Source organism: Oxyura jamaicensis, chromosome 17 (genome assembly GCF_011077185.1).
Source record: "Oxyura jamaicensis isolate SHBP4307 breed ruddy duck chromosome 17, BPBGC_Ojam_1.0, whole genome shotgun sequence".
Classification (NCBI taxonomy): domain Eukaryota; kingdom Metazoa; phylum Chordata; class Aves; order Anseriformes; family Anatidae; genus Oxyura; species Oxyura jamaicensis.
The window spans coordinates 3,400,526-3,425,506 of record NC_048909.1 but is presented as its reverse complement, the minus strand read 5'-3'; the positions used below and the strand labels follow the sequence as shown (position 1 = coordinate 3,425,506).

Below are 24,981 nucleotides of genomic sequence, written 5' to 3'. Positions count from 1 at the left end.
AACCAGCCTGGCAGAGGCTTCCTGCAAAGGTACATCTGTACAAATAAGACACTTAAAAAAATATCCAAAGCATTCATGCTCAGGACAACCTACTCCAGAAAGAAAGTGAGACTACCAAACACGCTAATGCACTCAGAACAAAATCAGGGTGCACAGAGAGCACAGAGACCACCACTGCACGACCTGATTTCTTGAACCCTACAGGACAGCCACCCTTTTACCATGACCTAATCCACACCATGTTTTCCTATTTAACTATCCTCACCCACACAGCTTCACCGGTGGCGATACAAGCGGGACTGCCTGCAGAGGCCATGAGATGGCCCCTTAAACTCGCACGTTGCCAAGCCCAGGAGTGCTTAGCTTGGTGGCAGGAGGCCACATCCTCCCCGCTCCTGCTCGTAACAAGGTTGACCCTGGCTGAGTATGAACTGGTTGGGGAAACAAGTCCCTGGGGACTTCCAGCGCAATAAATAAATAATAATAATAAAAAAAATGCAGCTATTCACAAAACAGATCAGTCTGCGTGCCCTTTGTCTTTCTATTTATGCCTACTGGATCTGCCCTTCAGCTGGTATAAATCTGCCCAGCGCTACTGCCTTTTTGTAGTCCTTGCCAGAGTACACCAGCTGATGACTTAATGCTAGCATCAATAATCTTTAGCACAAGAAAGGCCCTGAGAAATAAACAGTGCTGCAGAAAACCCCACACAACCAGTACATCAACACTGATAATATTTCACATGCAGCGGATGGCAAGGAGAGGCTGTTTACAAACTCACAGCAAGAGCAGTAAGGAAAAGAGCGGCGGCCCAAGAGCGTGCAAAGCCCTTATTGCTGAATTCCTCCTGCAGTCGATAACAGGTACTGAGCAGCGTCTGCTTCGAGACCTGCCGAGGATGCCAGATTAGAAATCAAACTGTAAAAATACCCTGCGATGGTGCTGGCGTTTCCGTGCTGGTGTGATGCTGCTGACTGGTCCTCTTTGGCTTTAAATATGATGCTGTCAGTACTGCGAATATTTCTTAATCAGCACTGAAGAGTGGCTGCCAGGAAAGTAGAAGTGGCTGTCTATCAGTCTTGCTTCTGCAGAAAGAGCGATTGTTTAAAGGGGGGGGGGGCTGTGTGACCTTTCCATTTTTCAAATGTGTATCTGTTTGCCAAGACTCTGTCATTCTTTGTAAGCATTTTGTTGTTCAAAACAAATCTTATACTGTGTGTTTTTCTGCTCCCTTAATATGTTGCCATTCAGCAGCCTCATACTAACAAGTAACAAAGCCACATGTAAGATCCATCTCGAAATAACAAGCAAGTGCATACATCCTATTTCTATTTCTAAGAAACAAGCAACTCTGTGGAAACAGGTCTGGGGTGGTCAGTCTGCAGAAGGAGCCCTACAATAACAAGCAAGTGCACTCCAGCTTTTGCTCACAAACAATCCTCCAGGAGTAAACAAGAGCAGGCAGGGTGATACTGCTGAGCAGCACTACAGCACCAAGCGTGGTCCTCAGAAAAGCCTCTGCAGAACTAAGGCAGAAATACAGGCATGCAGAGAAACGGGTCTTGAGATAGCTAAGGAGGGGAAAACATTTTAAATCACGAAGGACATGCTTAAAATGCTCTAAAGCACTTTGAGAATACCAGGGCAATTATGAGGAACGGGGATAGCTAACAAACAGGCAGCTTATGTATTCTGTATATTGCTGTGCACTGCACTCAAACATATCTTTCATGGCATTCCTGATGAGAAGCCAACACAAATGCCACTCTGATTAATCAGGAAACTACCCAGCAACAACATGAAAAGTTTGCACAACATCAGCAAGCACACAACCTACTCTGAAAGATATCTGGGTGAGGAAAGGTGCTCCTTTCATCAATACAAAAACCCCTAAGGTTCAGTGCTTGCACAGATAATGAAGCCAAACATGTTTACACACCAGTGATCATTACACATGGTGATTAGGGGAGATCTTAGGTTAATTTTCATCTCAAGCACTCTGTTAGCTAACAGACCGATGACCTGCTGCCCCACCTAACCTCTCCAGAGTGACAAGTCAGGTGCTCTTTCACAAGCTACGAGCCTGTCTTGTTCCTGGGGAAAACAAAGACTCTCAACATATATGATTAAAAAGGTCAATGAACCCCATACACTCAAACGGGTGTAATACGACCAGCTGAGCTAAAGCACAAATTCCTCTTGCTGGAAGTAAATAGCACACTGTTATCTCCCCAGGGGCCAGCCAATAACAGGAGGCATGTTCCCATTCACTCCGCCAGTGTGTGATATGCTAGTGCTCTGCCTATAAATACAACAGCTTGGTTTTTGTTTTTGGCTTGTTGGTGTTTTTTTTTTTTTTTTTTTTTTTTTTTTTTCTCTAGCAAGACTGTGACAACTTCATCTCATCTGGGTACAACAAACATGCTTGAGTTGTGGCTACACAGCAGGGCTTTCTGTTGGGTGTGCACGTGGTGGTGTTTTCTCCACCACATGACCATATGTTGTACGGTCCTACTGCACGGCATGGCTGCATCTCTACCAGTGCTTTAGGAAAAAATCAGGGCAGGAAATCACAGTGGCAGTATGGGGACAGGGGACTTAGGGATATGCGCGTTGAACTGCACCTGGACTGGAGACAGTGGGCTTTGGACAGTACTACAGCCCAGGAAGCTCAAATGAGAAAGAAGCAACGAAGGCACTGGTAGGGGTGCAAAGAAAAGTTCCTTTTACAGTGTGAAATAATAAATACGACCATGACAAAAAGGCAATACTGGGCTCGGGATTCTGTCTTGGTACTATGCCAGCTAAGCACGCTTTGTACGTTTAAAACTGACCTGGTCATTAATTTGTTACAGATTTGTGCAATGTGAACAAGGCCAAGTCTCTTGGATAAAGATGTTTTCTCTTGCAAGCCAACTGGAAATGCTTAGCATTTACTATTCATGGAGAAATCTGCTTGTCATATCTGTGACATTGCATTCCCCTCTGCACTGCCCACTCAAGACACCTCCCAGATAATTAGACTGCAAGAACAACTTGGCTGCATCAAACCCAAAGTCCATCTGATTCACTGCTCTGTCTACCGAGGGACAATGGTGGATGCTGAAGGAGGAATATACAAAGTAGCTCTTGTATATGATGATCCTTTTCTTGCTGTATCCTCTAAAAAAACAACAAACAATGTGGGCTTTCCTGAGTCAGAGGGTTGCATCTGGACTGTTGCATCTGCATCGTGTACAGCTCTGTTTTCCAGGCATTTATCTAATGTCTTTTTGAACTCATTTGGATCTAATTCTCTCGGGGAGACAAAAGGTAAAGTTATGGTAACTGGAGCTATTTATGTTACAAAGGAGACATGTAAGAAAGGGGTTAAAGCTAATGAATGGCTTTGGGAATGGACGGGACCTTTCTCAGAATAGAACAATAGGGTGCTTTTATGAATCCGGGAGGCAGAAAACACAAAACTATTAAAAAGGAAAGAACACTCTTTTGTATTATTCTGCATTAGCCTTCAGAACTCATTGCCACAAGATAGCACCCTGTGCTGGCTATAGAGAGCCTGTCTAGTCTTTTAGGTGATGCTAGTTAGCCAGCGGTGACTCCTGCACGGCTTATTGAATCAAGCAGACCACGACTTCAGGCAGTTTTCAGATGGGTGACTGGAACTGAATTCCAACTCCATCACTATTAAACAGGCTCAGAAAGAGGGAAATTGCTATCAGGAGCTTCCCTTGGTGAAGTGGCAGGATAACAGACAGGGGTAACATCACACATGAATGCTGACCATCTAGTTACACTCATGACTGCCCTTGCTGCCTTCCACCTTCAAGGAGAGGTAATGGCATCTGCTTCCCTTACCTGGGTTGCTGCTGGCTGACCGATGACCACCCATCCTGGACACTGCTGGTCACTGTGATGTGAGACGGAGACGTTGGAAGCCCACTGATCGAGGAAGCCTTTGGGAGTGTAAACGCCACAGTCTTTGATGCTGGTCATTTGCTCAAATTCCTCACATACTCCATCACCATCGTGGAAATAGCACCTGCTGGGTTCATCTGCCAGACGAAACCAAAGAGAAATCAAAAAATGGCTACATGTCCGTGGCCTAGTTGCTAGGATCTGATAACACCAGTGGTGTTGCATCTGCTGTTTTTTTTTTCTCTAACAAGACTGTGACAACTTCATCTCATCTGGGTACAACAAACATGCTTGAGTTGTGGCTACACAGCAGGGCTTTCTGTTGGGTGTGCACGTGGTGGTGTTTTCACTGGGGAGTGAAAACATCGGCCACTTCTGGCCAACAGCTGGGCGCTTCTCAGAAAGTCAGGTTTTAGTCAGTTTTATTATTGGGAAAAACCCTCAAAACATTTCTGAACACGAAGGTTTTTCTGCTTATTTTTGTCTATCTCCATGTAAAAGGATGGAGACAGAAGAAAGCAGAGATTGAAAATATATGGAAAGACAATGTGGGTGTTGGCATAACTCCACTGCCTTGGATGGAAGATAGCCAACAGAGGGTCTGGTCTACAATGTTTCCCTTTTTGTTCTTAAAAGATATCTGCAAAACAACAACAACAGCATCTGTGAATTTAGGGATGGCAAAAACTGCCAAGTTCACAGCCACAGGACCAAGGGCCAACCAGATCTGTTTATCCAAGGCACAGATACAGTCCACACAGTGTGAGGGTAAGCTTGCCACATCCACACACAGCTTCAACCAGCATAACTCAGATTTGACCTGAAAGGATCAAAAGCAGCAGGAGACTTTATTATCCTTGTCCATTTATTCTGTGGCTTCTCTAATGAGACTGCCAACAAAGATGCCAAATTTTTGAGGTTGTTTCTGTAACACTGGCCCATTAAAAACTGAACCAGGATCCATCTACTCTTTTCAAACAGACTGCATAGCAATAATGACTTTCAGTCATTAGAGTACTCTGTGAAATGGAAACCTTTGACCTGTTGGTATCCTATTTTGTATTGTATTATCATTGCCAGTCCCCAGAGGTATCCAGTTCTGACAGCCTGTTGTATTTTTGTCTGGCAAATAAGCCTGCTGAAAAAACGGTAGGAAATTAGCCAGAGCTGCGAGCTGGGCTGATGGAAACGATCCCTGAGGAGAGTCCTGCCGGTAGCATTGGACTATCTTGAGCTAGGTGTCAGAAAATCCAACGGCTGCTCAATTTTGAGCTACTTCCAAACTACTAAATCCCCTGTTTATTTTTCCTCCTAGTTTACACAGTGAAATAGCATCACGAGCCAGAAAAAAAAAATCAGTTTATTGCAATTCAATTATTTAATGAGTTTTGCTCTTTTTCCCCCTCCCTTCCTCCCAATGCCCCGCGCAAAATTCTAGGTGCTTACGAGAGCGTGAACTTGAAAGAACTGAGAAGCCTATCAGGGAAGAAGGTCATTCTGCTTTCGTTTCATCACGACCTCTGTGGCCAACTTGTGTGCGTGGATAACCGTGGGGAGCTGTGTGTTTGCTGGGCCAGCACTCCGAGCTGGCGAAAATGAGGCAGCGTGAGGCTGGAAGCCGTTCAGCCGTGCGAGCGCAGCACTGTGTCTGAGCTAATATTCCAGGGGTGGCCAAACTGCTTGACCCTACAAGTCACATCTTAAAATCGTCGTATGGCCAGGAGCCACCAAACATATACCACACACCTCGAAGAGCTTGGAGGAGCAGCGGTTGGGGGGGAGCACTTCACAAACGAGGCTGACAATGGCTCCCCAGGGTGCCCCATTACTCCACGGTGGGAGAGGGCCGGGGTGGATGTGCAGATGGGCTCTAATGCAACCCAGCAGGGCCGGCCCCAGCGGCCCCGCTGCCCAGCCTCCTCCTCCTGATGCCAGCAGGGCCCCACTGCCCAGTACCTGACACTGGCCCTGCTGGGAACACGGCACTTGAACTGCTCGTGAACCGTGTGTGCCCTTAGAGCCACAGTTCGGGCATCCTCGCAGCACACCTTATTGCTCCACGGGGTTTGTTAGTGCTGGCCCAGTGCCACAGCAATGTGGAGTGGGAGAGACATGGCCTGTACCTGGTCAGCCCAAGGAAGGCGCAGAGCTCCGTATAACGGAGGTTAGCTCTTGGTTCCCTCACCTTATCCTTAAGCATCTCTTGCTCTGCGTGTCTCTGCAGAGAGCTGTCGAAGCGTAGGGCAGCTCTCTGCCGTGCCCAGGAACAGCGGGATGAAGTGAAGCGGCTCTCCCGCCTCGCAGCGCTGTGTCCCACTTTGAGCGAGAGCCTCAGAAGAAATCTCTGAGAAACGCTCGGCTCTGGGAAGACTGCGGTCAGCAATCAAAAATCCTCAAAAACAAATCCCAAACTTATGAAAATATCTATTTCTGGAAAAAGAGTTTCTTTGTCATTTAATGAAAAGAGGCTTATTTCTGTAAAAGGGAAAAAAGGAAAAGCAAAAGACCTACCATATTAAAAAGACCCAGCCTTCAGCCCCTGAACAGATGCACAGTCAGATAGACACTTCCAGTGACACACACTGGCAACCAAATACATCCTGCTACACACCCACACCGACAGAAACCCTGACACACAAACACATGTACGTTCTCTTTACACATCCCCGATGCAGCCACCCCACTGATGCAAACACACACCCAGAAACTCACAGCCTAATTTTAGGCACACATATTCAGACAGTGTTTCCCTTGCCTCCCTGAAGCACGGACTGACTTTCGCGATAGGCACTGAAGTAAGCACAACATTTATATAGCCAACATACTCCTGCACTGGCTCCAAATGTTCCCTCCTAATGCGATGATAAACGTAATGGGCTTCTGATAAGATCATGTGTTTGGGATAAAAGACCTACTCCAATCAGATGACTTAATTCATGCGCACATGGATGGGAAGGCAGCCCTTGAATAGCTGTGATCCAGGCCAGTGTGTGATCCTAACAGAGGCTAATTTGTTCCTGATTATGCTTAAGACCCCAATAAATCTGTCTGCTCGGAGCCTGCAAAACCCGAGGGAGGAACCGAATGGAGAGACTGAGATGTCTGAATTAAATGGAGACTGCCTAAAAATGCTTAACAAAGACCTGCATGGCCGCTCACCCTGCTGCCACGTCTGAAAACCGAGAGCAGATGAGGTACCTGCTCACCTCTGTGTGCTGTGAAAGATGCTGGGGGAAAGGGGACACGTCTCCTGCTCAGAGTCATGTCAAAGACGGGAACTTTTCCAAATCCCTCCCAGGCACTGGCGAGGGGACTGAAGAGTCCATGCACAGCCCACGGCAGCCAGCTCTTCCTTCCGCAGGCACCGAGCACCACTCTGACTCCTGATTCTTAACGTGGTCTGCGATGCTCGGTAGGTTAGAAGTCAGACTTCAAATTTTTGTAAGCAAAGTGAAAACCAACCAGATTGTTTCTTCCAATGATTGACCTCACAAAATATAAACTAACAGGCCTCTTGCCTTTCCACCAGCAGTGTGAAAGCTCAGTTAAATCCACAGAGTCCTACAGGCTCAGAGCTGGGGAGGGCAGTGTCAGGAGTGGTGTTTGCTGTTGGTTACTGGAGATACATCTTTATTTCCATAGTGGTGCAGGAGGCCTTTTCTGAGCTGTTCTTGCCTACTGTTATGTGAAAGGCATCCAGGGCCCTGATAATAAAGTCTAATTTATGTCTCCATAGAGGTCTATAGGATACAAAGACCTGATGAAGGCCATGGTGATGTGTTGTTCACCCATGCCACAGACTATGTTCATCAGCACTGTGGACTTCTCACTTTAAAACTGAATCTGATTTGAGTAATATACGGAGGAAGAGAATGTGAAGTAAATCTGATTTGTCCTCAAGGAGAAATGACTTCAAAAAATTAAAGAACAGTTGCCTGGAAATCCAGCTTAAACCTAGAACAGAAAAATGTCTGCAGGCATAGCACCTGGCAGCAGGAGACAGCGTCCCTGGGGACTGACAACAGATGCTGAAGGATCCTGAGCTGAACTTGGTGAACATGTATTCATTCAGGCAGTCAGAGCTCCTTTCCCCTGACAAAGACATCACTGAAGGCACCCAAACGTCAGAGCCAAACCAAAGTCCCTCTCTTGCCCTTGTTTTGGGCTAGTGGGAGAAAGAAATATCTGGTTTAGCAGAGAAATCTGTCACACCCGGGAATCCCTGAACACTACATGGCAGCCATCAACCTGGAGAAGGAGGATTTGTGGGGGAAGCATTGCCACAACCTGGTCTGTTTCCTAAAATTGCCAATTGTAATTGGGCTTCAAGATCTGGAACAACTGTGGGGCTACTGTGCATTGCACAGAAAATGATGCGAGCTCTGTTTGTCCTTGCCTCTTAAAGAGGCACAAGCCAGTACAAAACACATCCTTTTGCACTGAAATACAGCCCCTCTGGGGCTTAGAGATAAAAAGAGGCACCAGGTAAGGAAGAGGACTGGGAGAGAGGCCAGGGAGCACCCACCAGACCCCGCCAGGGCCAGCAGGTAACTCCCCATCACCTGGCCAAAGCGAGGCCAGTAAAACTCTGGCGACACAAATCAAGTCTGAAACGCATCAGGAAGCAGACATGCAGGATATACACTTATCTGCGATAGGCAGCCTTCCACCTCATTAAAAAAAAAAAAAAAAGAGAGTGAGATAAAGAGATCCACTTCTTAGCACAGGGCACATCCTCCGATGAGGCTTTTAATGTCCGAGCTGCATGGTCAAAGTGCTGGGGACAGACACTCAGGGCGGCTTCCTGTTTTCAGCTAGGATGCAGTGATTGGCATCAGCATAGTCTTCTTTTGTGCAATAACTACTATTTTTTTTTAAAGGCCAGACAAAAAAAAAAAAAAAAAGTATTTTTAAGCTCAGCTGTTTACTTAGGGATGCTTCCAACTATAACAAGCCTCATGCCACATAACTATTCGTCCGAGGGAAAAAGAAAGAAAAAAAAAAAAAAGAAAAAAGGGGGGACACAAAAATGCAGAAGCATTGTCTCAGAGTAACAAGTTCTTGGAACAGAGTGAGCTTCACATTTTAACCCCTGAAAGGCCTGTTCAGACCTTGCAGGGAGGCAAAGGCATGCAGACCCTTTTGGCCGCGGTGAGGGCCAGATCACAGGCTCGCCAAAGTCAGCAGCTTCTGTAGAAGTGGGATTTTACCCATGTCACCTAATCAGCATCTCCAGTGCTAGTGTTTGTGTCCACAGATGAGAAGAAACGCATCCAGAGGTTTCTGTTGCAAAAGCAGGAATAACTCCAGTGCAGATCACACGAGACCAGTGGCTGAGCGATCGCAGAACCTGCACCATTTGTTTCGGTGAGCGTTTCACCTTTGGCTTCAATGGGAACAGGGTGAGTAACATGGCCTGCTTCCAGGGTATCTGCTGATCTCTTCTCTAATACCGAAGAAGCCAGAGACAGAGATACTTCCTGCTGCATTAAAACATTTGAGAGCTATTTTCCTTCCTGGATATCCTGATTTGCAAAGAGGAAAACCACCGCGCAGAGCTCGGGCAGACCTTTGTGAATAAAGTTGCATATCAATAAATTGTGACGTTTTTTCTTCAATGAAATAAAGCAGACACCTTGGAAATGAAGTAAACGTGGGTGTTGCAATCTACTGCGGAACATCCAGGGGCCTCGCAGGAGGCTGTTTTCCGTACAATATGACAATCATGTCTGAGCATCTCCTGAACCTAGCCGGGCCGATATAACGCGCTTGTGGAGCGCGGCTCCCTGGTAATTCAGCTGCTTTGTGGAAATACATTCCTGGGCTTGTCCTTTGTCTGGCGTGACTCGGCTCATCGGTATGATATAGCGGTCGGAGCACAATAATTATGCAATTGATCTGCGTGCTGCAGACAGATACAATTACAACTCCCTCACAGAGCCCAGCTCTGAAACTTGATATTTCACCTCCAAGAACACAAGCCTCTGTCACTTAAGAGAAAGGATATTTTGCATTGCTGGCAGTGGTAGGAAGACCTTATCTGCTCTGCAGATAGCCAACAGGAGCCAACACGGCCTTCCCCCCACGCCAGGCATGTTCGAAAAGCACTACAACGCGCCTCCTCTTCCACCTACCCTCGTTTCCCTCTCTGGGTGTTTGGATAAATGAGAAAAGCAGTGTTGATAATACTTCAGTATTTCTTCAGACTTACGCAGGCTTATTAGCTATGCTTGGAGACTGTTCAACTGAAAATCTTGGGATCTCTGTCGCACAGGGCAGCAACTGCTACAACCGCAGGAAGGCTGGCCAGCGCGGCCCTTCGCGACACCTGGTCCGCCTGCTTCAGAGGCTGGGAAGGAGCCCAGGAGAAAAAAAACAAAAACATAACACACAACTTCGGTGCCACTCACTAAGGAAAACAAACAGCTTGTTTGTGTGTGTGGTTGGATGTTATTGCAAAGGCAGGTCTTGTGCTCAGCATCATCCTCTGAGCACAGCAAGCCGCTGTTGAGTCATGGAGGATGCTCTAAGGAGAGAAGCATGACCAGCCGTGGAAGCCTCTTTGATCCGCAAATAGAGTAATGCGAGAGGGATGCAACAAGCAGAGGAGCAATTCTCTGCTGGGCTCTCATTCTGGCCATGTCCTAAACACCAAAGCTGGATTGAGCTGGGCTGGAGTCGCTGGCCAAGAGAAAAATGTAGGCAAATGCCACCCCAGCCCACATTCTCCCCCACAAAAAAGCATTTTGCTGCCTGAGATGCCTGCGCTCTCTTCTCTGTGGTTCAGCTGGCCCTGCTAAGACGGCACTATTAATGATGACAGTCTGAAAATCACTTTAAGAGACTTTATGACGATGCTGTTATTACTAACTTGCCAAATGAGTGCTTAGACATTTTGGAACATGTAGCCACACTCCCATGAGCTGCAGGAAACAGTCAGCTTCAAAGTATTTGCCTTAAGCTGAAGGATTCACACAAATATTATCTGAATAGCTCCAGTCAGTAAATTAATTGCTATCCGTTATGAAATCCTGCTATAGATCCTCAGCTTCTTTATCGACAGCACTCCTTCCCAAGCCACTTGCTCAGTGCTCTACCCTTATTGATGTCCTGCGAGATGCTGAGCTTCCCTCACCAGGCAGCTCGGTTTCTCCCGTGCTGCTGTTCTGCTGAGAGCCCTCTGTGGGGCCAGCCAGGGCCCATTTGGTGTCTGTGGGAGAAATCACCCTTCGCTGCTGCGTGGGGCTGCGGTTTCGGCAGTCAAAGCCATGTTCCCGTGCAGGGGTATGGGGAGGGGAGGGGGCCAGGCTGGGAGCGAGGCGCACTCTCAAAGCATGCCCACAATGAATATGGATGGTCATCCATCAATTTATTTTAAGCACATTACTTCTCTGTCAGAAAGGGGAAAAAAAAAAAGGAAAAAGAAAGAAAGGAAAGAAAAGACATATAAAATTAGGTTTGTGTCACTCATTTAACACTGCAATTTCCCCAGAGGATTATGCACCAAACAGAGATAGCAAGCTCATGAATATTAATCATTTCCCTGAATGCAATGCAGCCCTCCAAACAATAAGATTAGGGGAAAGTGCTATGCTTAATTTATGGATAATGGGAGAGGTAAAGGATAGAGCTCCCACAAAGGTAAGGCTCACAGCTGGAGAGAGAGGCCTCTGAGGAGGAGAACGACAGATCCAGATTTGTAAGGTAGCAGAAAAACATTTGGGGCCAAGCAGAAGCAAAAGAAAAGGTGCTAACAGAGTGTTGTCAAATTAAAATCATACTTCCCTCTGAACAACCACTGGTGACTAATGCTGCAAGCATGCCAGAAATCGGTGGTAAATTCAAGAGTTAGATATGTTTATTTTCTGTTTTCCTCTGCCCTGTGCCTTTTTTGTGTGTTTCACATCCCAGAGGCCCCCGTCCAACAACCCACGGCAACATGTGCCTCGCTGGAAAGCTCGCGTTCCTCAGCGCAACCACTCGCGCGTCGAAGGCAGCGGCAGTGCTGCCCTGCCTGGCTGCACAAAGCCTTTCACGAGGAGTCCCTCATAAGCAAAGGAGATAAAGTACAATAACAACACCAATAAGATGTGACTGAAAACCCCATAAATTACCAGGCAAACTGAAGGCGAGATAGAAGTTCTGCAGCTACTTTCCAGCCGGGTTTCAATGCGTCTATCAGTCTTTACTCATCTCTTTTCATATTAATCTCTTCCCCCCTCCCTTCTTTTACATTGATCTCTGCATCTTTGCTATTATATCCTTCTCTTTCTTCAGCACTGGAGAGCTAAATCAATGCATAATGCACATCACACTCAACAAAAGGAATGCAAATGAAAGCAGCGCTCTTTTTCAATGTACGCACATATATCTGGGTGCATGTGTACGGTGTTTGTGTGCGGGAGAGTGCATACCAAGGACAAGGTGCTCAGCTGCTTGTTAGACACCCATTTCTCAACAGTCCGCCGGGAACGGATCAAGTGCTAAAAAGCTCTGGGTTCACACAACTGCAAATCACAGCTCTTGTGACCGGGGCCCGTTTTACACGGGATTCATCAGCTTGAACTTGGCCGGGATCCTCACTAATCACAAAAATCAGGTGTCCCGGGAGGGAACAAGAACAAGGTGAAAGGAAAGCAGCCAAAAGGTAGGAGAGGGGCGCATCCGTCACAGCGGACAGGGCTCTGACTCGCTCCTCTCCCACGAACCAAAAGGCAAAGTGAAATTTCCCCCGGGGGACCCAATTCTGGGCAGAGGAGATAAAATATGCAAAATCTGCTAAGCAAGGGGAAAAAAAGTAGCGATGATAAATTTCAGGATGGGAAGGGCGAGTGAACCACAGGACTTAAAAAAAAAAAAAAAAAGAAAAGAAAAGAAAGAAAAGGAGCCCTGCCAGATGCCTTAATTAATTAATTAATTAATCTCGCTGTCGCTCTTCAGCATGTTGCAGGAAGAAAACGCTATTAATCTTATCTGTTTTCTTTTACTCGGCTTTGTGTTCAGAGAAGGCCAGGACAGCCTGACAGTAAAGACCACACAGTTTTCTTCCCTGCCTCCCTCCTTCCTTCCCCCGCGCCCCTCCTCCCGTGGCAGAGCAGATTGATCCCCTGTTATCTGATTAGAGAGGAAAGGAGGAGGGAAAACAAAACCAAGGAAAAAAAAAGTCTAATTTTATTACAGGCACTAGCACAAAGTGTCTTGAGAGCCTTCTGCCATTTATTCAATGGAAAGTTGGACCAATAAAAAAAAGCACATAAACCTCATGATCCTAAAAGGCAGACGGAGCAAGAGAGACAGAAGGACACCTGCAAACGGGCAGCCTCCATCCTTGGAGATAGCCAGCGCAGCTGGCCATGAGCCTGAGCAATGTGCTCCTACTTTGAAGCTGGATCTAGCTTTGAAGTTGGCCCTGCTTGGACCAGAGGCCTCCAGAGACTCCTTCCAGCCGAAATTATTCTCTGATTCATGGCTCTAAATGTAAAGCTTTATGGTGATTGCTTGTTCTGTTGTATTTCTCTTCTACCAAAGGAGGTGACACAAGCGGTCTCTGCTGTGGATGGAAGAAGCCCACTCGGGCTTTGCTATCACACCTCCTGCTACGGGACCCCGGTGATGGCCCTTCTCTTGCCTTTGCAACCCAAATGTTTAGCGATTATTTTCTGCCATGTGGGACCCCATCCTGCAGACAATTTGTGACAAGCATTGCATTCACTATTGTGGTTAGATTTGCTGAAGTCTAAAGAATGCCTTGTGGTAGTTCAGAAATAAGCCTGGAAGGAAACATTTGCAAGATCAAACCCTGAGGCCCCAATTCAGCAAAGCCTCTGAACATGTGTTTGAGGCTCGCTGAATTCTTTGGTGAAGAGGAGTGATTCCTGGGGCTCTAAAAGGCTACATAGTACAACTAGAACATCACTGCAAAAATAACACTGTCTGAAATAATTACTTGTTGTCCTACAGGATTATAACATATGTCAGCCTCATAAACATGGAAATATATTACACTTATTTTTCTCTCCTCCTCAAGCAGGGGCCCAAGCATTCTGTATTTTCCAAGAAAATATCCCACCAGTCTCAATGAAGGCTTTTGTTTGGCTAAAGACAGAGGACCCAGACTAATATTAGATTGTGGAGAATGATGAATTTCTGTTCTTTTTTATGTAATATGTCCTGTCACTCACTTGCCCAATACTTTTATGCTTTCTCACGAGTCTTTAATGCTTGTTAAGTTAAAACAGAATAAAAACCTGTGCTGTTTGTTTGCCTGAAAGATTAGGCAGCAGTTTCTATTTTTTACTGTTCTGATTCATGATGGTCCAGCACCCGTAGAGGCCAATAGGGCCTGTCTCACAGGTATTTCCTTCTCTGACTGCACCTTTCCCAGGGATTTGGTGAAGGCAGCACCTCCCAAAACAACAGCAGCCCGTCTCCTCCCACAGACCTGCCAGCACACGGAGGCCATCACCGCCACAACAGTCACACTACCACAATTAAACAGGCACACAACTAAATGTTTTTGAAGACTTGGCCCACGCACCTTGCCATTGATTTATTTAATTTGATTCACCCACATAAATCCTCACTTTAGGGATTTCACAACCAACCAATTGGATTTCATTCACTTTTGTAATCCAGGACCTGTGCAAAACCACAGCCTCCTGAAGCTCATCAAACCCAAACAACTTGTTACTCCTGGAATTCCCCTTTCCTTTTCAACAGAAGCAAATCTGAAAAACCTTTCCCTCTGTGATGGCATAGAATTACCTGAGTTTATACTTTAATTACTCAATTTTTTAATCACATTGCTGTCAGACAGGTTTTTTCCATACTTACAACCAGCTCTGCTGCTGGTACTGGAGACGGACACGCACACAGGCTCCTGCACTCACCTGTCACGACACCATCGCGTGCTCCAAGGGCCAGGACTCCAGTGTGGGGACGTGCTGGGAGCACAACGCAGCTCCTGCCCAGCCCACCCAGCCTGGTTTGAGAACCAGTGAGTGCAGGGGAGGACCTGGCTCATGTCCTAACGTAAAGCTGGGATGTGGCCAAAGCACCGACCTGGACCAGGCAACTCAGACCTGCTGCTGAGCAGGGTGAGACAGATGCAGCTGTACAACTACAACTCAAATCCTTGCCGCAACCAGCCTTGGACTACACCCGGCTTTTGGAGAATCCAAAACATTTGCTTTAGTGTTTATTTCACTTTCAAAATATTATGACTAATTTCGTTCAGTGTTTGAGGTCTAATTCAGCAAGTTACTTGAAACACAAACGTGACTTCAAGACCACCAATAGTCACAATTAGCCTCAACCATAAATATTCTCAAATTTCAATAGAGTGATTTACATATGGAAATAAGCACATCACCAAATCAGGCTTCAAGTCCCACTGAGTGGGCTGCAGAAGTAAAAATGTAGTAGTTAAGATGAGACGAGCAGTCCCCAGCTTACCACCCAAGGGAAACATGTTGCCTGTGAGGTCCTTTAAATGTCACTCCAGCCACAAGAGTGAATCATCAGATTGTCAAAAAGAGCAAATTTCAGTCTTGCCAACATTATATTATCTGCTTAGGACCGATGCCCTGAGCTGCAGGCATGGGATCACTAGATGGGACAGAGTATTTGCTTGGTTGATCTAGATAAGGAATCTGTTAAACCTCTTAAGAAAAGGCCAAACCTTTATAAACGTTAACTTTGGTTTTAGAAGGACTGCTTGCTTCATCCTTCTCCAGGCCTTGCTGAGTCCAGCTTGGGAAAGGCAATCCCACAACTCTAGACTGCCCCACACGAGGCACAGCATAAATTGGTCTTTTCCCTTCTCTGCCCCCAGCATTCCTAGAGAGTTTAATAAATATGTAAAGCTCACAACTGCAGCCCTGCTATCCCAGATAGCTCAAGCATCTTCCGGCCATTGTGCTTACAGGTTTTGCTAATCAGAGCAAACCAGGCTTGCAAATGAAATCTGATTAAGTAGTTTTCACCTCTCAAAAAGGGGATTAGCCAGACCTTTGATCCTCAGATATTGATTTGCAACTCAAAGGAGGTGTGACCTCAGCTGGACTTGCTTCTGGTCTCAGTCCCTTCCCCTTTCACTCCTCCTCCTGTTTACCAGAAAAAATCAGTTCATGTCTTCTCACGTAGCCAGATCTAAAGCCTATTGAAACCGGTGGAAAGCCACCCACTGACTTCAATGGGCTTTGGATCAGTCCCACAATGGCTGACTTAGCCTTAAGTCTGAGGCTGTTTCAAAGCCAGCAGAACCAATTTCCCATCAAAATGACCAGAAGCTGGGAAGATATGTTCGCCTTTCAAACCTACAAATTCCACCTTTTTTCCCTCTTCCATGACAACTCTTCAGCTGGAAATGCTGAAAATGCTGTTGACTTTTTCCTTGCATTTTGCGTAGAGCTGTTGCCCACCGTGAGTGGAAAGGCTCCAAGCCAGACTTACCGATGCAATTAAAGGATAACTCCTGCAGGCAGAATAGGGAGCAGCCATCACCGTTGATCTTATTCATGTCATCACATTCTTCCCCCAGGTCTCTGCAGGCAGGACACAAACGAGCAAAAAGGAGTCAGATGGCAAATGGCTTCATCCCAGTGATCGCTGTAACCCCTCTGCAGAAACCCGAAGCCTTGAAACCCAGTACAGCAGTATTATGTGCCGACCCTGAAAGCTCCTCTCCCTTCCTCCTCCAGCCCTGACTTTCATCATTCCTGGTTCACAAGCTTGCCTGGCCACTTCTCTCCTGCACATGTGGATACCACTTGCTGTTCTCTGATGAGGATATGAGCAACTTCCTTCATAGCTGGTGCGGCTGCAACTCAGCAGGTGGGGAGAAAGAGAACAGTAATCTCTGAAACACTTTGTATTAAATCTGGAAAGGCCAGCCTGTGACCCCAGCATAGGAATAACAAGGTATGAAGCCCAGTGCTGGGCTATTCCAGGTGACAACACTCAGAGGGGAGCAGTCAGCAGGGTGGTGTTGGGGATGGGGTCCTGCCTTGCTCCAGCCCGCACTGTTGCAGAGGCACGTGGGCAGAAGAGTGTGAACCAGATGAGAAAGGGGCTGCCACAGCTGCAACTGGGGCCACAACCAACCAAGCTGTGACACAGTCTGGTTCCTGCTCGCTCCTGAGGCAGCTCAGCTATTGTTCGACGCTTGCTGCAAAGCCACAAGTGATGTTTTAGGAATGTGCAAACATAACAGTAGGATAAAAGTTATGGAAAGCAAAATTAATCTGTCTTTCTCCACCTCTCTCTCCAAGACTGCCCTGGATTTATATGTCGTTTGATTGTTCTCTTTGATTTCCCTGCCTGTTGGGCTTCATCCTGCAAATACTTGCTGCCAGGTATATCATCTGACAGAGTTGTATTGTGTGATTGCTGATCAGCATTATTTCAAGAAAATAATACTGGCTGGATTAAGCACTTGCTTGTTGTTACTTCCATCATATAAATAATTAAATTATATAATGCCAGGAAGCTTGGAAGCAGGTGGCCTTAAGGTCCAACACAGTAAAAGAACAAACCCTAACATAGTTGTGAATGATTGTTTTACATTTTCAGTGGTCTGGGGCTTGGCAGCTGGTGGGAGGGAGGGGCTGACCGAGAACACGCAATTCCCAGCACTCTCTCGCTGAGGCCAATTCTATCACCTCCAAATGCATCCCAGCTCGAACATTCAGTCGAACAAGAGGAGGTATCAGGAACCCAGCTGGCCAGATATCAGGGGTTTTACCCTGTCCACCAGCTGCCAGGTATTGGGGCTTCATGTGTAACAACAGCACCAAAGACAGTGTGAATTTTTTGAGCACTGCTCTATATAGGAAATATCATATAAATGTGTATATATATGCGATATGCATACACGAACAAACAGCTTAAACAGCATATAGCGTACTTTCATATCGATCCTGCTGTCTGGACTCCATTATCTGTATCTCTGTCTGTATCTACTGGTGCCAGGATAGCAGGGCCTAAGTTCCAATTAAATGTCATCATCCTGGTAATCATCAAGCACATGAGTCATTATCTACAGATGAGAGCCGGCCTAAGCTAAGGAGACATCAGAGGTCATCACTTCCTTTCTAGTCTCAGATCCTGGCTGAGTAGATGTGCTCCGATTTATCTGTTTGCTCACTCCAGACTTACGTTTGGATAATCCCGTCTCCGCAGTATCCACTTCCAGAGATATACACAAGCGTGGGGGAAGGCTCGCTCTCCTCTGCCCCGGAAACAATGACGACCTGGTACGTGTACGTGGTCCCGTCGCTCAGTTCCCTGCAACACAAGGGGAAATATTAAGTGATTGTACAACAAAGGCAGTAACAAAGGGTGGAGAAGGAGCTACTGAAACGGGGGCTGGCCACCAAAAAATCAAGTCTTAGTTCGGTCAGGCCCGCAGAACATTCCTACCTCATTTTGATGGGAATAGTTTTTGGTTGGGTGCCTCTGTTGTGAGCACTGTCAGCACCCTGTATGGCCACACTTGACTTAGGCCCAGCTCTGAGCACAAACAGGTGCAGCTCTTGGCTTTTTGATGGATGAACTACTTGCTGATGGCAACCACGCAGGTCAGGTCACTGCTGCCTGTTCCCAGCCTCACGCAGTGCTGAGTGGTGCCAGCATTACCGACAGGCAGCAGCGCCTCAGAAACCAGCCCCGGGCTTCGTGTGCTCAGCCTTGGGGTGCTGCTGCTCCCATCCCGACATGGCAGGGATGGCGTTACCTGCAAGTTGGTGCCGCTCAAGGAACGCCAAATACTCTGCAAACACTGATTACTTCCTCACCAGCCCCGCGTGCGGTCCAGCCTCAGCTGGGGCCAGTGGGAATTTACCTATTGATTTAAGAGAGAATTGGGCTGGGGCTGTTTCAGTGATAGATAAATGTGTTATCCACTTTGTGAGGGTATGAGAACAGTAGAGTTAAAAAGCTTTCTTCATCTCCAGGACAGCGCAAAAACAGGATCTGAACCATGGTGCCAGATCATGGTATTACCATCAAAACATTCACATAAAGAATTATCAAACTGCTACGTATTTGCAAAACCTTAATCACTTAAATCCTGTGCATCTGTAAATGAGGAGTGATTCTATGTGTAATACAAAAATAATAAAAGCCTAATATAAATGTTTAGCTTTCACAATGTCTTTGACTTTATCCAAACTCAAAATGTTCCACAAAGATCCTCATTACCATTAGCCTCATTGTGCTGATTTGTAAAGCCACGGAGCAGGGACGGCAACACGATTTGCCTGAAGTCATCCATCAGGCTGCTGGCAGAGCCCACGCCGCAGCCCGGCTCTCTCCTAACCCACGCCAGGCCCCTACTCACTGCGCTCGCGTTGCCCCAATTACCGAGAGCAATATAGATGTCTTTCTGTCACAGCAGCTTGGTCAGAAGCGTGGATTAATGAAGTGTGTGCTACAAAGAGATATATCTGCTACACAGAGCAACAAGCTGCTGAAGTAGGTGTCAATGGACTGTAGTTACCAAAACAGTCAAGTTTGTGAAATAACTATCTCCTTACAACATTCATTAAGTTAACAAGGGTGACTTAAGCTCCAGTACCACACACTGTATTTTACAACAATGCTGTTTCTCAAGGATACAAAACCTGCAAACTATCATGGAATGAACTGCATGCTTACAACGCAGGGATGCGATTCTTTGTTACCACACTTTAAACTGGGGATAAAATGCAGTGGAACAAAACCACCCCACAAGTGTTTTCTTCTGCTTCTTCACCTGACTCCTGGCAGCAGTAGTCTGTAGTGCCTATTAGCTAAACTGGAGAGAATTCAGGCAGCACCAACAGTATCTTAGTTGCTCCGCAGATCGGGGAGGTATCTACCTAGATATTAGTGTAAGTGTTTATTTAATTAAAGCGAAAATTCTCAATCTTCCACCCTAGTAATATCCTGTATAAAATGGTCCTAAGAGCCAACCAGAAAAAGAAATGACATGAACTAACTTCAGCAGCCAGACACACTGATACATAGTACTGAGGGCTTCCTCTAGATTTCCCTCCTGGATAAAACCACTGATTAAGATGGGAAGCTTCTGATATATACCGATAAAGTGAAAGTAGAAGCAAGCTTCGATTATTAAAGGATGGTTATTTCTCAATTTCTTTCTCAAAACCATAAGATATTTAAGGTTAACAAGTATATTTGCAGAAATTTAGATTTTGCCACTGGATATCTGCTAACCACAAAAACGTTCACTTCTTAGAAAAGACTCCATACAAATGGACAGCTCAGGCAGTTATAACAGCCACAAAATAAACCAACAGTGCTTTCTGATGTACTGCGATGACACGCGCAAGTGCGAAACACTTGCAGAAGTTTTTGAATTCTGACTTTGCGTATGATTTCCACCAACAGGTGATGGACAGACATTCAGCTCACAGCAGAAAGTGTGTCCCTGCGAGCGTGTTTCAGTGTGTGGGAGTGTTTGTGTATGCTTGTGTATACATGTAAGCAAACCGAAAACAGGAAAAGTTCACATTTGTTTATGTACAGGGTGGGAAGTTGGCAGAACATAATGGAAGAAGACATACTACTAAATTAAGCAGAGGGGAGAATATGGTGTTTATGAATTATTAGGTGATTGGAGATGAATGTGTATGTGGGTGAATAAGACAGAAAACTGGAAATGAATGCTATTAGGTGGGGAGTGCTCTGGCATATTTACTTATATGGACTGTGAACACACAACTCCATTTGCAGAGACTGTGCTACGCACGTCAGGGAAGAATGACTTCAAGCACTGTGCTCTAATCCTGTCACCTGCTCCCTGCATGCGAGGGGAGATTCCAGCTGTGGCCTGCTGCAAACGCAAAGGTCTTGGAGAAAAGTGCTATGCCTTGGACAGGCTTGGGGTCCTTACAGTTTAGTGACAGAAAATAATTTTTTTTTTTTTAAAAAAAAAGGCCATTTATTCTCCAAAAACATAGAGTGAGCAAAATATCTGATGCCTTGCTCATACACTTAGATATGTGTACAGCCTGGCTTCCCTTACTTCTACAAAATTCGGGTACAAAACAGCCACTTGCTGATTTGTGCTCACAGTGCCCCATGAGCTCTGAGTGTAATATCCTTGTCTTAGGCTGCAATACAGAGAAAGATGATGACGAATGCCTAGGGACGTACAGGCACTGCAAAGCAAAGGCAGGAACAGGAGCTAGTACCCCGTGCACCAACCCTCACCATCCTCATCCCTGCTCCCCTTCTGGACAGCCCAGCTGAGAGCAACCTCCCATCTCACAACCTCCAGGCTATCACAGCCAAAGCAGGACCAACAAACCAACCTGCCGTGCCCAGAGAACAGCCAGCAGAGATGAGAAGGGGGAGCACGGCTGCTCCAGGGGCACCCTCCAGCATCACCACGCAGCCCCAGCTGGAAGTTTGCCTGGACTGGAGCAAGAAACTCACATCAGAAACTCAAACTGAAGCCACCGCGCTTTCAGCTCGCCCTGGCCCAGTGCAATCAGCAGCAAAACCCTGATGGCAGCTGACTGTCTGACCTGTTAAATGTATGGCACCTGCAGCTACTCAGGTTGTTAGCATTCCTCCACAGTACCCACATTTCAGAAAAATATACCTGCTAAAGGGAAGGTAGGTGCAATACTTAGGGCAGTAACCCAGTACCGGAGTGAGGAAGGAAGGAAGAAATTCAGGAAGAAAGGGAAAAAAAAGAGAATTTATTCTCTCCTATATAGTTATGGAGCACCAAGGTCGATATTACAGACTCTATCTGGAGATGTCAGCAAGACAAGTGCTGCTCCGAGCAGTGATAAAAGCAAGATTTTGACCATTAATTTTCCCTCCTGCCTGCCCTCGCAGCCGACGGCACCAAGAGCGATAACATGCTCTTTCCACTCCGCTGTCAGCCAGGTCCGACACGCGCCGGCTTCGCGCGGTGCTGCTTAAGGAAGTGAGACAGAAGAACATCTTTAACATTAAGGATGTGAACAAACACTCTTTTAAATTTATATCTATGGTCTTTTAATGACCTTTTCGAGAACTGAGTAAGCCGCATTGATCGCTGCAGCTTCCGCCCGTGGGGAGGCAGTCTTATTAAAAAGCAATGACTCAAGCCCTCTGCTTAGAGGGGGAATTAGAGCGTGCCGTGCAAAATACCATGAGGGCTACTCTCCTGTCTGCTGTGGCAAGTGACAGATCCAGGGTCGGAAATATAAAACCCTCTAATTCTTTTCCTGTTTTCACTGCGGAGGCTGGGCAGTTGAGTTAAACTTGCTGTGTCCCATGGGCAAGGGACATTTTCAGATTGTGTCTTCCTGTAAACCAGGAACCTCTGGGAAGTACTTTTCTACTCAGACCGAGGTGGGTTTAAAGCATGATTGAATTTACAGGTGCAATATAGATGCCCAGCTGAACCTCGAGTGCCAGAAGACCTGCAAGGGCTGGCACTGCCCCTGTCGCACCAGCTCTGTGCCCACAGTAGGGCTGCAGCACCCGAGGACACGGCACGGCTCTTGAGATGCAGTGAAAGCACTGGGGGAAAGCAAGTGGCCTGCTCCCCTCTTCCTACCATAGTGGCATACATGTTTTTCCTACTACAAATAACAGCATAAAGATTTTTTTTATTTTTATTTTTTAACAGAATAGACTCCCGTTTCCAACAAAACTGAAAATATCCTCAGGGCTGATCCGAGTTTCTGCCCTATGAAAACACAAATGGCCATAACGCAATGAAAGCAGACAGTGTTCCTGTTATTTAAGGACAAGATGACAAGGTCTTAGGCATCTCCAGCTAAATTACGTCTGTCAGAGGAACCGTTATATGAAACATGCAAATCCTGCATCCCAAGCATCCTCACGAAGGACCCATCTTGCTTTGGCCTTAAATAGGCACCGAAGCCTTGACCAAAAGACAGCGTTTCCTGGACAGCTCTCTGCAGCCAGCGTGAACCCGGTCTGCCAGCAACATCCCCCTCTAACACCGTTGCCTTTGCTCTTCTTCCCTAGCAAGGAAGCCTCTCTGAGCAAAACAGGAAATCTGCTGGCTGCAAATAGCCCAAACCCACATGCAAACATGCTTGCAATGCTTTCGACCAGCCGCTCAAAGTGGGCTGAGTACGAGGGTTCACAGGGGAGCTGAAGGTCTGCGCTGCCTCCGGTCCTGTTCTCTGCAGCCTGGAGCTGTCCAGTTGATTCTCCCCGTGCTGCTCACAGCCATGCACAGGCACCCAAACACCCAAGTCATCTACAGAGGTCCCGAATACCCCAAATGTTGACTAATTCACCGCTCAGATATGCTTGGAGCCTCCCAGCCCCACGCAGTGACCTGGGCACCCTGCTTCTGGCTCTGAGGAGCTGAGCACCGCTCCTGTCATTGCTGCTCATGAACCTCTGCTGGGTTTTGCCTCTCAGCGATGCTACCGTGGTGTTTGCAAACTCTCCCACCTTCAGGTGCTCCAAAAGCAACGGATAAAGAGCAACCCAGGGGAGGAGGTCATTTTAGGACAGATTTGCTCCCCGGCTGCCCTCCTTTTTCCTGCATTGCCATTGACTGTCTATATAGGACCGTTCTTTCATCTTCTCTCTCACACGCACTCCCCTCGCCTTGCCTTTCCTTCTTTTAATAAAAATGGCATGACAAGCACGGCAGAAGATAATGAAGAGAATTCCTGCCTGACTCTGCAGTTGGGAGAGAGGAGGGGTGGGATCCTGTAAACAAAAGAAGGACAGCAAAAATCCAGAGCTCTTGCACGGGCTGTTTTTTCAGCTGCACTCCGATCTCTGGCTGTTTAGATAAGCCCAGCAACACGGCAGGTGCAAAGGCCTCAGAACAAGGCTCCTGGCCCTCTCTGTCTGACTCAGAAGACACAAATACCCAGGAAGCAGCCTTGGAGAAGCTTTCACTCTACCCCTGATAAGGTAGGTCCCAACAGAGGCAGTAGGTTTGCTCTGTGCCCTCTTTTTTTTATTATTATTTTTTATTTATTTATTTTTTATTTATGATTTGCTCATTTACGAGCAAACCGAAGCGGCAGTGGAAGTATCAAGTGAGTGCCCATGGTCTGGATGTGAGGATGGGAACTGTACGGTGGATTTCTGCTCCCAAGCCTTGCTTAAGCCTGGACTGGGCTTTTTCAGGGAAGAACAACAGAGCAGCATCGGGCCTGAACAGAAAATCTCAGGTGAACGCTTTGTGGGGTACCGTTCTGTGCTATGATCAGGCTACCTGAAGGCCAGCGTCTCACCATTCAATGCAGGGGCATCAAGATGATGCCCAGATTCAACTTCTGCTTCCAGCCTTGTGAGGAAGGCATTTCCAGGAATACATAACCACCTCACCTGCTTCTGCAACACCAGAAAGACCTCACGTATTTGAGGATGAAGTTAACAGCTGAGCAATCAAATCTGGTAGAAAAAGGACAATATCATTTGCTCCACGAAATACTTCCACAAACCACAGTCACCACCACCTCTCATAACTGCCACAAAATCCAAATAGTTGCTTACTGTGTAGCCCTGCTCTCGCTTACACTGGTGTAAATTGTGAATCTGTTCTGTAAATCTGAAGCAGTTTTAGAGGCTGGGGTGAGACCCTTTGGGCTTAACCCCCAGCAGCTGAGCTGCAGGCCTGTCCCCTGAGTTGTGACCATGGGCACGTGCTGCCCCGAGCAGCTCCCTGCAGCACGTGGCTCCCAGATCCCGGCTCTGGCCAGGACCTTGGGCGCGCTGAACATTTGTCTTCAAACAGAACCCTCGCTTCTGTCCTTCATGCAAAAAGCGCAAGTTTTTAAAGTAGCAAACATATAGATATACATGCAACTGATTAACTCCAGCAGACTTTGATATAATCATCCAAGTATTTGCCCTGGTACCAATTTAAAACACAGTAGCACATTTAATAAAAAACAAAGTTTGCAGCCAAGGCCTGAAAGATATTTCTTGATCATTGTTTTCTCTTCTTAAAAGGAAAAAAAAAAAATAAACTTCAACAGTCAGTTTTCTCCTTCCTTGGTTGAACAACAACACAAAAAAACCATGTGAATTTTTCAAGTGGATGATAGAGATGCAGGA

At 46.6% G+C, this 24,981-nt stretch overlaps 1 protein-coding gene across 3 annotated transcripts in view; it reads right to left on the bottom strand.

The window, feature by feature from the left end:
* The window catches only part of PAPPA (pappalysin 1), a 363,136-nt gene that overhangs the window by 74,416 nt on the left and 263,739 nt on the right, over positions 1–24,981 (bottom strand). For all 3 annotated transcript variants that reach the window (XM_035342002.1, XM_035342003.1, XM_035342001.1), the window contains 3 exons: positions 18,076–18,204; positions 16,372–16,463; positions 3,859–4,055 (listed from right to left, as the gene is read on the bottom strand). In XM_035342002.1, coding sequence (XP_035197893.1) covers positions 3,859–4,055; positions 16,372–16,463; positions 18,076–18,204 — 418 coding nt within the window. The remainder of the gene's footprint in view (positions 1–3,858; positions 4,056–16,371; positions 16,464–18,075; positions 18,205–24,981) is intronic.